The 15291-nt window shown below is 37.3% G+C and overlaps 1 protein-coding gene across 1 annotated transcript in view; it reads left to right on the top strand.

Moving 5' to 3' along the window:
- The first annotated feature begins 1120 nt into the window (after positions 1 to 1120).
- Positions 1121 to 15291, top strand: part of LOC134289339 (uncharacterized) — an 84916-nt gene continuing 70745 nt past the window's right edge. Inside the window, exon 1 of the mRNA XM_062855113.1 lies at positions 1121 to 1540. Coding sequence (XP_062711097.1) covers positions 1121 to 1540 — 420 coding nt within the window. The remainder of the gene's footprint in view (positions 1541 to 15291) is intronic.

Raw genomic sequence — 15291 nt, 5'->3', positions numbered from 1 at the left:
CCAAGTGTAACTTTTTCAAAAGTGAAGTGACATTTTTAGGGCACCATATTTCTGAACATGATAACCAGATAAAAGTAATTTTTTTGTTATAGAAAACTTTCCTGTACCGAGTTATGCAGACGAAACGCGCAGATTCGTAACGTTCTGCAACTACTACAGGAAATTCAGTAAACAATTTGCGGACATTACGAACCCTCTGAATAAATTGTTACGAAAGAAAGTGGAGTTAAATTGAACTGCAGAATGCTAAAAGGCATTTGACTTCTTAAAACATGCATTAATGTCTCCAACAATACTTAGCATTCCAGACTTCAGAAAGGAATTTGTTTCAACCACCGATGCGTCGAAAATTGCGGCGCTGTTCTTGTACAAAACCATTATGGAATCAAATTACCAATTGCACATGCTAACGAAGCATTTGCAAATGACGAAGAGAATAGATCAATTATTGAGCAATAATAAACTGCGATCCATAGGACCGTAATGCATTTTCGTATATATCTTTCTGGAATAATTATTCATCTTAAAAACAACCCATATACCCCTTGTCTATCTGTTAAGTATAAAAAATCCCTCATCTTAGCTCATTTGCATGAGACTTGATTTGGAAGAGTATAATTTAACAGTTGAAAATATACAAAGTCAATCTAATGTGTAGATATTAAGTCAATCTCGTGTAAAAATTAACACTGAATCTTTGAAGAATATGTACATACTAACACGATCCATGTAGGGTGGAAGCTCAGGTAAAATATTATCTCCTAGGCGCCCATTAAAAACACCACCCCCGGCGAAGACTGGCGCTCGAGCCTAGCTATTTAGCACTGTAGTTGGAGGAAATGCCAATGCAGAACCCGTAGCTTCCGGGAAGGTAAGCCCAGCTCCCTGGGTTAGTGGGTTGGTGTCAGGCCCTGCGAGCCAGCCGTAAAAAAAGACTAGCACCGGAAAATCAACAAGAGAAGAATGTGAAACGATCAGTTCTACAGCAGCCGTCGTCAAACACGGACGTGCCCTCGGTCCTCTTTGTATTCAGCCTTTGCTGTGTTGTGAACCTCGAGCGCGCTTTGTTCTCGGTCGGTTACGGTCGATTGTCGCTGGTGCTTTTTGTACGCGTTTCGATATGAGTGAGATAATTATCAACACCGTGCAGTACCGTTTCCCCGCGGGAAGCCCACCGCCGTCATGGGAGGAAACAGCTCTTTTTCTGAAGCAATTGGACACGGATTTGAGCTTGATGGAAGCTGCTTACAAAACAGCTCAAAATCGTACTTTGTACATCAAATTCACGACTTCGGAGGCCATGACGGAATCGTTGCAAAAGAACGTGGAACCACGGCAGTTTGTTCATGCAAACGGCAAGTCGGTGGCAGTGAAAATGTCAATCGCGGGTGCTAATATGCAGTACGTCCGTGTGTTCGACCTGCCACCGGAGCTGTCTGATGATAGTCTGTCGTTGACACTCGGGAAGTTCGGTGAAATAAATCATGTGACGCGAGAGAAGTTTCCAGCGGAATCGGGCCTCGGTCACATGTACACTGGTGTACGAGAAGTATATATGGATGTACAAAGGAGTATCCCGCCATCGATTAATGTTGGAGAAAGGAAGGCAAGGATTTTCTACGAAGGTCTTAAGGACACTTGTTTTCTGTGTGGAGGACTTGGACATCGGAGGGAGTCTTGCCCTCAGCGTCAAAACCGAAAACAAAGGGCAAATCAAGGACAAGGGAACTCGGTAGCTTGTTCATATGCTGAAGTCGTGTCTGGACAAGGAAGCACATTGGAAACCCCAAAATTGCGGAAGTTGAAGAGGAAGAAGTAATTGAAGTTCTGGAAGAAGACGACGAAGAATATATAGACGTGCCCACGAAAGTATCAGAAGCGGAACAAGTGAAAACGTCCGAAAGGCGGCAACGGATGCTGAAAAGGAAGCGAAGCGTAAAGAAAGCCTGGAACAATTGGAACAGGTGGCTAGAGCGATCCATGATGCGATGCTGAATCCTCAAGCAAATCAACGGCGGGCCCAGTATGCTTCCTCAGCCTCAGGCTCCAGTTCAGGTTCTGGACCGAGAATGAAGGTCGCCATAAAGTCTCGTTATTGAAGCCTCGATATAGCTGTTTTATATTATATTGCACATTATATTATATTTCAAGTTTTTCGGCTCTGTAGAGTTTGAAAGTAAACAAGCGAGCCTACCAAATAAACGATTAGATAAAAAAGAATGCGAAACGATACCAATGGCGACGACCATAGCGACGAAAAAGGACTTGCGATTGGAAGCTCGGTACGGAACTGCAGATCTCTCAACTTCATTGGGAGCACCCGCATACTCGCCGATATACTGAAGGACCGCGAGTTCGGAATCGTAGCGCGGCAGGAGGTGTGTTGGATAAGATCTATGGTGCGAACGTTTAGAGGTAATCATACCATCTACCAGCGTTGCGGCAAATATTATAGAGTTCTTTAAAATCTTTGGTTGCGGCAACACACGTGAGCTGGGAACAGCTTTTATAGTGATGGTGTAGCATTATCGTATCTGTAAAGAATTATTCTTTAGCATGTTTTTGAAAGATCATAAATATTTGATCTTGACAGTTTACAACTGTCCGTTTTCAAGCAGTCTTTCCCACATCTTTTAAAGTGGTGTTTTTCACATGCAGGACTGATGCGCCTGCATTTCTTCAAGTGCATTCCTCTCATGTTCCCACGAACAATGCTGGGACATGTCATTCACACCTAAATAACTTCGATTTACCACACAAGTTGTGCAACACTCTTGTTTCCCATACCGTACTCATGCTGAGTACGCGTATCACATTTCATACCCATAAATGCACACAATTCCTTCTTTACACTCGAAGCGCTGACCTAACCGAACAGCGCACAGTTCAAGCAACCACGTGTGAACGTTTACTTAATTGAATGGTAAACGCCCCTTTTCGTAATTATCTTTTCCTTTCCTTGGATTGGCTATCGTTCTGTTGCATGGATCGATAGGCTATTGATATGTATGCGTTTCAGCCTTCTCCAGAAATTATGTACTAGATTAAGCAGGTTAGCTTAAGCTTTGATTTTGAATAAAGACTCATTATTGTTTCAACTCTCAACAAGACTAGTAACTACTAAATGGCGATCAGTGAAGGTTCTAAGTCATAGACTTAGAGATTTTTTTTTTACATTGTGCAAAACCAATAAGATGGGTAAAACCCAGTCAAAACAGTACAACGAAAATGGTGAAGTGAAATTAACAACTATAGTGCAAAACCAACAAACGCACAGTGAAGACCATGAAGAACATACTCTAATGTTGTGGCTGATTCTAGCCGCTGTGTTGATTCAATTAACAGTCACATTATACACCCTCTATAAGAGGAGAGAACGAAAAGTTGCTATAAAAGCAGCAAAGTCGGTGGCTGCGCTAGATATTGTATAAGTGAATCTATCGAAGCAAAAAAAAAAAAAAAGTGAAGAATAGTTGCAGATATAGCTAAGTCCATACTAGCCCTATTTTGAAAACTCATTAAGAACCCAATTTGTGACCTTTTGTGGCAATGAAAAGCGAAAAGTAATAAAAGTGGAAGACAAACATTCATATAACACAATTATAATGTCGAAATCAGACCGACACGAGGTGGATGTGAAGTGAATAAAAGGTGACTCGTAACGTAAACCCATAGTTCAGAGGGTGCAGCGGAATAGAAACCAGAAAAAAGTGCAATCACACTAGAATGTGTAAAATTTAAGAGTATCAACTGCAGGCGAGACCACTACCGGCAGGAGCCGGTAGGCGGGATTCAATGGATCCGGATCGGCGATTTGACGAGATGCGATAACGTGCAATAACAACTTTACATCACGACACATCACAGAGCGGGAGCGCGAGGAAATCAACATTGGTAATGTACAAAACGAAATCATCACAAATTATCACAAAATTGTTTATTCATTTATATATATTTTTTTTATGAGTAAATTTGTTTAATTAAAATGCATCACGAATGAATGATTATGAAAAGTTGAAATTGTTACACACCTATATAAAAAAATGCATTAACACAACTATTTCGGAAAAAACGTTAAGAGATAAATTAAGGCAGTGTAACGAGCTGTACAGCAGTTGTGAATCAAAATTAATTGATAATATTGACGATTTGTCAGATGAGCAATTGAACTCATTAATTTCAAAATTAAGGAAATATAATCAAGAAATTAAAGGTATCATAAAAATTAAATTAGATAAATTACAAATTAAGAAACGTGTAACTCCAAAAACTAAATTCAAACAGTGTCGTGTGGCAAAGGTTATATCGTGCGAAATGGCAGAAGAAAACGATAATCGTGTCCAACCAGTAGCTATTTTTGACATCAAACAAGCATCATCGATCATACACCCGTATGATGGTTCAGTAGCTGGATTCGATACATTCATCGATTCAGTGAAGCTATTGCAAGAACTAATACAACCGACACATATGGCAATGGCCGTCAAATTTATTAAAACAAGATTATCAGGAAAAGCTCGCAGTGGTTTACCTGATACCATAGTAACGATTGATGCCTTAATTGATCATGTTAGATCAAAATGTCAGGATACTACGACCCCTGATTCGATTGTGGCGCAGTTAAATACATTGAGACAACGGGGACCAATTACAAGTTTTTGTGAGGAGATTGAGAATCTCTGCAGCAAACTAGAAAATGTTTATGTTTCGCAAAAAGTGCCGGAAGATGTTGCGAAAACAATGACTACAAAAGCAGGTGTTAATGCCCTCATCAAAGGTGTTACCGCCAGCGAAACAAAATTGATTCTAAAAGCTGGAAATTATTCTAGCATTAAAGATGCTTTGCAAAAAGCTCAAGAATGTGCCAATGATGTTTCCACATCACAAGTTTTTACTATCAAAAGTAAACAACATACCGGGCGTCAGGATAATAGATCTAATTTTCGCGGCAATGGCTTCAACAGAAACCAACATTATAGAAACCCCCCTAGAGGTGGTTTTAATCGTTTTACTCCAAGGCCTTATCCAAACTATTACCATTATTCATCACGTGGAAGATACCAACGCGGAGGTTATAATAATCGCGGACGATTTAATGATAATCGCCCACGGTTCGATAACACAAATCGAATATACATGGCAAATGTGGATCAGCTCCCTGGTCCACCACAATCTCAGAATCGCGACATTTCAAACAGAGCTCCTCAGCAACAGCAACAAAACCAGCAGCAGAGTCAACGTAATTTTTTAGATCAGTGTTAACTATAAATCTTTCTGCTTCCAATTTTATTAAGATTGGAGTAGAGATGACAAATTCAGTCTGCACTTTACTTGTAGATTCAGGTGCAGATATTTCTATTTTTAAATCTGATAAAATTTTGGTAAATCACAAAATAAACAACAATGTTAAAACAATTATTACGGGAATTACAGAAGGAGAGATTGAAACATTGGCTGTAACTGAGACAATTTTGAATTTTGGAAATGGCGTAAGAGTTAACCATTCATTTCATGTAGTTAATGCAAATTTTCCAATTTTAACTGATGGCATTTTAGGAAGAGATTTTCTGTCTCTCTTCAGATGCAATATTGATTATGAATCTTGGTTATTGAATTTTAATATTAATAATACACCTGTATCTGTTCCAATTCAAGATACAGTTAATGAGAATTACATAATCCCACGAAGATGTGAAGTAATACGTAAGATTAAAGATTTAAACATCACAGAGGACATGGTTTTATTTTCTCAGGAAGTTAAACCTGGTCTTTTCTGTGGTAATGCAATAATTTCACCTAATTGTCAGTATGTTAAATTCATGAATATCACTCTACAACCAATTAATGTTTCAAATGTTGACGTAAAGCTTATGATGGAACCACTGACTAATTACCAAATATTGAATTTTCGGAAATCCAAGAAACCTGATACCACACAAATGAGAAATAAAGAAATTTTGGAGCAAGTTGACTTGACAAACGTTCCTGATTTTGCAAAAGATGATTTAAAGAAATTAATTACAAACTATTCGGATATTTTTTCACTACCAGATGAGCCAGTAACTGTAAACAATTTTTACGAACAGACTATCAATACCAGTGATCCAGTTCCAACTTATATACCAAATTATAAAACCATTCATTCCCAAAGTGATGAAATTCAAGCCCAAGTTAATAAAATGCTGAAGGATAACATTATTGAACCTTCGGTATCGTCATACAATAGTCCAATACTTTTGGTTCCGAAGAAATCAACAGATGATAAGAAAAAATGGCGTCTTGTCATAGACTTTAGACAGCTCAACAAGAAGATATTAAGTGACAAATTTCCTTTGCCAAGAATAGATTCAATATTGGATCAGCTTGGTAGAGCAAAGTATTTTTCAACTTTAGATTTAATGTCGGGATTTCATCAAATCCCACTGGATGAGTCTTCGAGAAAATTTACTGCTTTTTCGACCCAATCAGGTCATTACCAATTTACAAGATTACCGTTTGGATTAAATATTAGTCCAAATAGTTTTCAAAGGATGATGACTATTGCAATGTCTGGTTTGACACCAGAACTCGCTTTTGTTTATATCGATGATATAATAGTCGTAGGTTGTTCAATGCAACACCATTTACGCAATTTATCGATAGTGTTTGAAAGAATTCGTAAATATAATTTAAAATTAAATTTGGCAAAATGTAAATTCTTCAATACAGAAGTTACTTATTTAGGGCACAGAATAACCGACAAAGGTATTCTGCCCGACAGTAGTAAATATGACGTAATAAAGAACTACCCAGTTCCGAGAAACAGTGACGAAGTTAGAAGGTTTGTAGCATTTTGCAACTACTACCGTAAATTCGTCCCAAATTTCGCAACAATTGCTTATCCGTTGAATCAATTGTTAAGAAAAAATGTAAAATTTGATTGGTCATCAAAATGTGAGGATGCTTTCAATGCTCTTAAATCATTTTTGATGTCACCAAAATTATTACAATACCCTGATTTTAAGCAAACATTTATATTGACTACCGACGCATCTGATGTTGGATGTGGCGCGGTATTATCACAGAATATTGATGGCAACGATTTACCTATAGCGTTTGCCAGTAAAAGCTTTACGCTTGGTGAAAAGAATAAATCAGTAATTTTAAAAGAATTAACAGCGATACATTGGGCTATCGATTATTTCAAAGCTTATTTGTATGGACGTAAATTTGTAGTTCGTACAGATCATCGCCCCTTAGTATTTTTATTTAATATGAAAAATCCGACATCTAAATTAACTAGGATGAGATTGGATTTGGAAGATTTCGATTTTTCCATTGAATATATTCAAGGTAAAACAAACGTTACTGCTGATGCATTGTCACGTATAATAATGACATCAGATGAATTAAAATCTAAAAGTATATTTACTGTTAATACTAGGTCAATGACAAGGAAGAAAGATAATGAAACTAAAAATGAACAACGATATTCCAGTCAAATCAATGTCGATAATAAGCCTGATCAACTTGTTATCTATATGACAGAGAACCCGACTGAAGCTAGAAAACTACCAAAACTTCGAAGTATAGTGGAAAATGAAAATTTAATTTTTACAATGTATGAAGCGCAGAAAAATAAAGTTATTATACGAATAACAACACGATTGCGAAGTATAAGACAAACACTAGTGTTTGCACTTTCAGTGTTAGAAAAAGAAATGAATATTAATAAAATTGATAAAATTGCACTTTCGAGTCTTGACCCAATTTTTAACATGGTATCTAAAGAAACTTTTAAAGAGTTAACTCTGAAATCAATCAAAACATTACAGATTATAATGTATAATCCACCCAAGTTCATTAGTGATCTTGGAGAAATTCAAAATATACTCAAAAACCATCATGAGACACCAACTGGAGGACATATAGGTCAGCATAGACTGTACCTCAAGCTTAGAGAAATTTACAACTGGACAAATATGAAAAGTTCGATTGCTCAATTCATAAAGGCCTGTGAATTGTGCAAGTTGAATAAAATTACCAAACACACAAAAGAAAAATTAACAATTACCAATACCCCATCTAGACCATTCGAAGTGATAGCTATTGATACCGTAGGACCACTTCCAAAATCAAATAATAATAATAGATACGCTGTGACTATACAGTGTGAATTGACTAAGTATATAGTTTTAATTCCAATTCCAACTAAAGAAGCGAATGTAATAGCTAAAGCTTTGGTTGAAAATTTTATTTTGATATATGGTAAATTTTTAGAGTTAAAATCAGACCAAGGATCCGAATACAAAAATGAAGTCCTTGGCCAAATATGCAAGTTATTACAGGTTAAGCAAACTTTTTCTACAGCCTACCATCCACAAACGATAGGTTCATTGGAAAGAAATCATAGGTGTTTGAATGAATACCTAAGAAATTATGTCAATGAACACCATTCGGATTGGGATGATTGGTTACAATTTTATGCATTTACATATAATACTAGCCCACATACTGATCATGGTTTAACGCCATATGAATTGGTTTTCGGAGTTAAAGCAAGAGTACCACACGAAACATACACAGATAAAGTTGATCCAGTTTATAATTTTGATCTTTACAGTACAGAATTAAAATTCAAACTTCAAAAGTCACATGAAACTGTAAAACAAAAATTACTTGAACAGAAACAAATTCGAAAAGAAATAAATGATCGTTCAACGAATCCGATTCAAATCAAAACAGGAGATACAGTTTATTTGCAAAAGGAAAATAGACGTAAATTAGATTCATTCTATACAGGTCCATATAAAGTAACATCGATATCAGAACCAAATTGTGAGATCATAAATTTGAAAACGAATCATTCATCAATAGTTCACAAAAATAGATTAATTAGATCATAAGAAGTGTTAGTTTATAAACCCGAGCCTAATCTCATAAAAAAAAATAATGGAAATCAAAAAATAGTAAAAAAAATGAGATAGGTCAATATTCTTAGCATTAGCTGAGAAGTGAGAAATTCGGATAGTTTTAAGATACATTTTATTTTATTTTGCAACTACATATTCCAAATATTTCAATTATAATTACAAAAAAACTGACATTTTATTTCATCATTGTAAAGGAGATTGAAACAATATTTTAGAATTTATTGAAACTATGTTGACAATAATTGAATGATTTCACTGCGTTACGTCATTCACCCAAAGGGGGATGGTGTAGCATTATCGTATCTGTAAAGAATTATTCTTTAGCATGTTTTTGAAAGATCATAAATATTTGATCTTGACAGTTTACAACTGTCCGTTTTCAAGCAGTCTTTCCCACATCTTTTAAAGTGGTGTTTTTCACATGCAGGACTGATGCGCCTGCATTTCTTCAAGTGCATTCCTCTCATGTTCCCACGAACAATGCTGGGACATGTCATTCACACCTAAATAACTTCGATTTACCACACAAGTTGTGCAACACTCTTGTTTCCCATACCGTACTCATGCTGAGTACGCGTATCACATTTCATACCCATAAATGCACACAATTCCTTCTTTACACTCGAAGCGCTGACCTAACCGAACAGCGCACAGTTCAAGCAACCACGTGTGAACGTTTACTTAATTGAATGGTAAACGCCCCTTTTCGTAATTATCTTTTCCTTTCCTTGGATTGGCTATCGTTCTGTTGCATGGATCGATAGGCTATTGATATGTATGCGTTTCAGCCTTCTCCAGAAATTATGTACTAGATTAAGCAGGTTAGCTTAAGCTTTGATTTTGAATAAAGACTCATTATTGTTTCAACTCTCAACAAGACTAGTAACTACTAAAATGGGCGACATGCAGAGGCGCGTGATCGGTTGGTGGCCGATCGACGAAAGAATGTGCAGGTTGAGGATCAAGGGCAGATTCTTCAACATTAGCATAAAAAACGTGCACAGCCCTCACTCCGGAAGCACTGATGGTGACTGTAGTATCCGAGCTTTTCGGCTGGTCTGCCATCAGTCGATTTGTTCTCCCGCACTCAACTGACGATATGTCCATCTGCCACGAAATTGTTCACTAAACTGAAGCACATCTGCTTATGCATGATTGACGTTTCTGGTACATCTCGCACGCAAGGTATGGACTTATCCACCGATGAACCGAATTCATCGCGGTCCGAGAATTTTGACACTAGAGCGGGGTCTGTTCCAATCAGAAACGTCCAATTCTGATTGGAAACGGCCCCGCTCTAGTGTCAAAATTCTCGGACCGCGATGAATTCGGTTCATCGGTGGATAAGTCCATCAAGTTAGCGTTAGCGTTTTGAGAGCACGTTCACAAGCATTCATTCGTGCACGCTAAAATAATGATAATCGCACACGGTATGATAAGACTTTCAAATTGTCCAAACTCTCAAAATATACAACTCATAAGCTGACACCTCTGGCTACTACAATGACAAAGACGCATTTTACGCGCAGCTTAAACGTAAGTACGACCGCTGCACAGTGGCGGGCCTCCATACAAAGGTCGGACAAAACCTTAAATATTAACCGAAATGGCTAAAATTCATAGGTAATGATGATTTAAGTGCCCTAAACCTATTTCTGATATAGAACTTTTCATATATTTTGATTTTACTATATTAGGGTGGTTCAAAATTTTGAAATCTGCTGATTATGGGAGGCATGTATAAAGTTATCGATAATAAGCTAACACGATGCGTTTTTTGAGCGTAGATTTTGATCAACCTTTCTATTTGAGGGCTCCTATATCATGTATTGACATTGAAATTACCTATAATTGTGTATTTTTTGCTGTTAGGGTGGTCCAAAATCTTTAAAACTACATAAATCATTAAAAAAGTTCGATTACCTATGTTTCCTGTCAATGGATCAATTCGGATACACACAATGTTGGCTGAAAAGACGTGGTCTATTCTCAGGGACCCTCTATAGACCACGTGTAGTTTTGCGGTGAGTACACGGAGGTAAATTAACGATTTGAAATGTTTTCAGATAGTCTCATATAGTGAACTGCCTAAAATTTGAACTGCTTTTTATAAATCTTGTTTCAACGACTTCATGTATGCTCGTCCGAGTTTAGGTTTTACATGTTGTAATGTACTTTGATCTCTGTTATCACTTGACGAAGCAACCAAAATAACTTTATACCTATATAAATAATTGGAAATACGTATTCGCAATATTACAGGGAGTTGTTGATAAACGATCGGTAATATTATTGATAAACAGTAGAGCTCCAGCAAATATTTTCAAAATCTATATCACTCTGTGTGCCGTTCAGTAGAAATGTTTTCTAAGAAAATGCATGAATAACATACAATAAAACTTCAAGTTTTTGAAAAAAAAAACGAGAAAAATAATTAAAGATTGCCTTGGTGATCGCGACGTTTACGCAGAAAAATACGAAACGTAGTGTTTTACGCCGTTTAGTGTATTCCTTTCATATTTTATAGATGACTACTGCTATAACCTGTAACGATGTGCGTGTAGAAAAGAAGCGCGCAGGTGTTGACGAATTTGTGTCACTTTATATTGAAACTACGATAGAAGTTCTTGACGAGATTGCTTCTAAGCTTCTTGAGCAATTCTAACTATTAAGAGGAATCGAAAAAAAACGATCATTTTAAGAAAACCAATGAGCAATGGTTTGTAGTTATTGTTACATTTTTTCCATGATTGTTTTTCGTCTTTATTTTTAAGGATCAAAGAGTTAGTTATATTTGGTGGTCTTTAACAATGCGGGATGTTGGTAGCGTCTAAGTGAATAAAGGCTTAATCATTCTTAGTAATCACTCCCCTTCTCTCCAGCACACTCTTTTTCAAAGGAGCACGCACCTTTTTGTGTTCTTCTGACAAAAATAAAAAATAAAAAAAATGAAAAAAAAAATGTTAGAGCTGTGGCCATCCAGTTTTCAAACACCCCCTCCCCCTCCCCTTATGACCACTTGACTTAGTGAAGGTCTCTTACAAGAATGAGGTTTACATTAAATTGTTAGTATTCTGTTGTCAATTTGAATTATGTTAAGATTAAATATAAACTTCAAACAATATCACTTCCTCCACAACCATGCGGCTCCATTGTGACATAGGTAATAGAAAAAAAAATTTTTTTTCGCGCTTAGCGCAAAAATGCGCAAACAGTGCCATAGCCAAAAACTAGACGAAATTGTACGCCAGATCCGGGATACGGCGTTGTTTTCTGATGTTTCCTAAACAAGTACTGGATCTCTTTAATACGAAGTTTTTCTCCAAAATTTCATAAAAGACAATATTTTTGCATGTTGTAAAAACATAATAATTTTGTGATTGGATTCCAAACAAACCCTGAAATGGCATGGTCATTCATACCCAAAAACACCAATAATATTGTCACATTATCCAAATCTTCCTAAGTTTTACAACGAGGTCATGAAGAAAGCTCATAAAATAAAGACAATAATCCCTGGTAAAGTACCACACAAAACCTCAACTTTGAAAAAATCTACAAGACTCAATTTATGACCAAATAACTTGAAAATTTGGGGTTTTCTTAGTTGAAGTATCTATATTGGAAGAAAAATATTAGATAAATAAAATATTGAAGTCGATTTTTGAGGTTTTGTCCGGCTTCCGGCCACTGTGGCACGTAGTGGCAGGTTGCCAAATCTGGCCAAAATAATGTAGGGGCTTTGTGCTTTCGTATCAATAACAGAATTCGTTGTTGGAGACATTCCTTCTGGCACACTTTGATGTTCATATTTGCAATGGTCAAGAAAGGTAACGATCTCATACCGCACTGGCGAATTGCTTGCCAAACCAACACCATTTCCCCAATTTTTTCTTAAAAATCGATTTTTGCATAATTGTAATTTTTGTATGTTTGATTTGTGGAAAAGTTTTACTGTTAAGAGAAACTGGCGAGACCCCTCAGGTTGGGTTCGAAGGGGGCCCCCTCCGGGCTTTCCTCCCTAGTATAAATTTGAGAAAGGCCTCCTCTGGGTTTTTCCCTAGTTGACGTGTGAAGTATTAGCCCAAGTTAAAATTCACGAATAAAAAAAAAGCATCCGCGCCATGCTTTACAGGGTCATCTGTGCCATTGGAGGTGCCTTGTAGTCCAATTTGACATAGGTTTCATCATCCATGATGATGCACATGTTATTTTTGCTCAAAACATCGTCGTAAAGTTTACGGGCTCGAGTTTTCACTTAATCTGACTGAATTTGACTGCGTTTCGGACATTTTTGTTTTCGGTAGGTCTTCGGGGAATTACGCTCCTTTGCATGTTGAACCATACCTATAGTCGTTCTACACTTTTTAGAGCAACCTTTAAAGGATACCTCTTTTTTTCCTTCAAAGATCTTGCACATGATGTATCTTGTTGTCCAAATTTTGGCATGAACAAACCTGGTTTCGTATGCGCCCGGGCAATTATTTTAGTATGTTATGCATACCAAACCGTTTGATAGCATTTTAGACCACACAGATACTAAACCTTCAAATTTTGCTAATTTTCTTAGCGATAATCCGTTTTCAGTGCAGTACCTGGTCATAATCAATTTTCGCTTCTTTTCCGTAAGCCCTCGTATTGTTTCGCTTGCCGGCTGTTCGGGCTCTAAAGAAGTTGATCATCAATATTAATTTCTATTCCCGATCAGCCTAGATAGCCGTGTAGTGGCGGTAGCAGTTCCCTCAACTGGCTAAGAATATCACTACGGATTGCCTGATCCGGTGGTAAAAGTCCACCAAACAAGCGACCCCTAATTCATGGTGTTAAGCGTACCGTGCCTAGGAATGAATGGTTAGGGGGGTCTTATAAAAACTTAACCGTGAACGGAGCCTGTGGAGTACCAGGGCACCCTCCACAGTATGTTGCCCTTACTGTGTTAAACGGAGCAATGACGCAGTGGACCTTATTTGTCTCCGGGATAATCGGCCACTTTTCTTACGTCTCAATTCCGAGGCTTAATAAAAGTGGGTAAATGATTTTTTTTTTATGACAGGAATTAAGTTCGTACAGGTAAACCTTCATCACGCAAAAGGTGCTTCTGCTGTGTTGAGTCGAAGGTTTAAAAAAGAAGGACTAGAAATGGCGCTTATTCAAGAGCCATGGTCCAATAAACGAAAGATTCTTGGAGTTCTGACACAAAATAGTAAACTATTTTATGATGAGCAACAAGATTCACCCAGAACCGCTGTCTTAGTACGCAAAACGTTAAAATGCTATCCTATTACAGAGTTTATCAGAAGGGACATTGTTGCGGTCATGGTAGAGGTACCAACCACTAGGGGTAAAACTGAGATCGTTGTGGCTTCAGCTTACTTTCCTGGTGATGTTCCTGAGGCACCTCCTCCTGAGATCGCATCATTTGTCCAATTCTGTAAAGAAAACAACAAATCGTTTATCATTGGCTGTGATGCCAATGCACATCACACGGTTTGGGGTAGTACGGATATTAACAGTCGAGGTGAGTCACTATTAGAGTATCTGTCTTCGAACAATATAGACATTTGCAATAATGGTGATAAACCTACTTTCTCAAATGTAATCAGACAAGAGGTCTTGGATCTAACACTGTGCAATGCTGCAATCTTTGACAAGATCACAAACTGGCACGTGTCAGATGAGATTTCTCTATCTGATCATAAACACATAATCTTCAATTGGAGTGGTGGAGATTATTCTAGAACCGCATTTAGAAATCCCAGGAGGACAAACTGGGATCAATATGTAGAATTGTTGAATGCGCATTCATTTACAATGGGAGAAACTATTGATTCAACCCAAAAGTTAGAATCATTTTCTCAAAGGGTAAATGAAAGTATCATCAATTCCTTTAACAGAAGTTGTCCCACCATACAATCGTCTTCTACTAGAGACGTGCCATGGTGGAACTTTAAACTGGATCGCCTTAGAAAATTTTCTCGTAAAATGTTCAATAGAGCGAAACAAACGGGAGATTGGACTCAGTACAGGAAAGCCCTGACTGAGTACAACAACGAAATACGAAAATCTAAAAGAAAATCTTGGATGCTGACATGTGAAAACATAAACAGCACTCCTGTAGTTGCAAGACTACAGAAAACGCTTGCAAAAGATCATTCAAATGAATTGGGAAACCTGAAGCGCGACGATGGAGCTTTTACCAAAACTCCTCGTGAAACATTGGATTTAATGATGGAAACCCATTTTCCAGGTTCGGTTCTAAGTGTGGATTCCAATGATACTATATCTCTGGAAGGTGAAGGATGTCCTAGTATAAACTCATCGGAGTCAACTAGTACAATAAACACCGCCTCAGATTTAGCTGATGAAATCTTCACGAAGG

The sequence above is a fragment of the Aedes albopictus genome, chromosome 1 (assembly GCF_035046485.1).
Source record: "Aedes albopictus strain Foshan chromosome 1, AalbF5, whole genome shotgun sequence".
NCBI lineage: Eukaryota > Metazoa > Arthropoda > Insecta > Diptera > Culicidae > Aedes > Aedes albopictus.
Note: the sequence above shows the minus strand (reverse complement) of the source record. Positions and strands in the feature narration are given on the sequence as shown.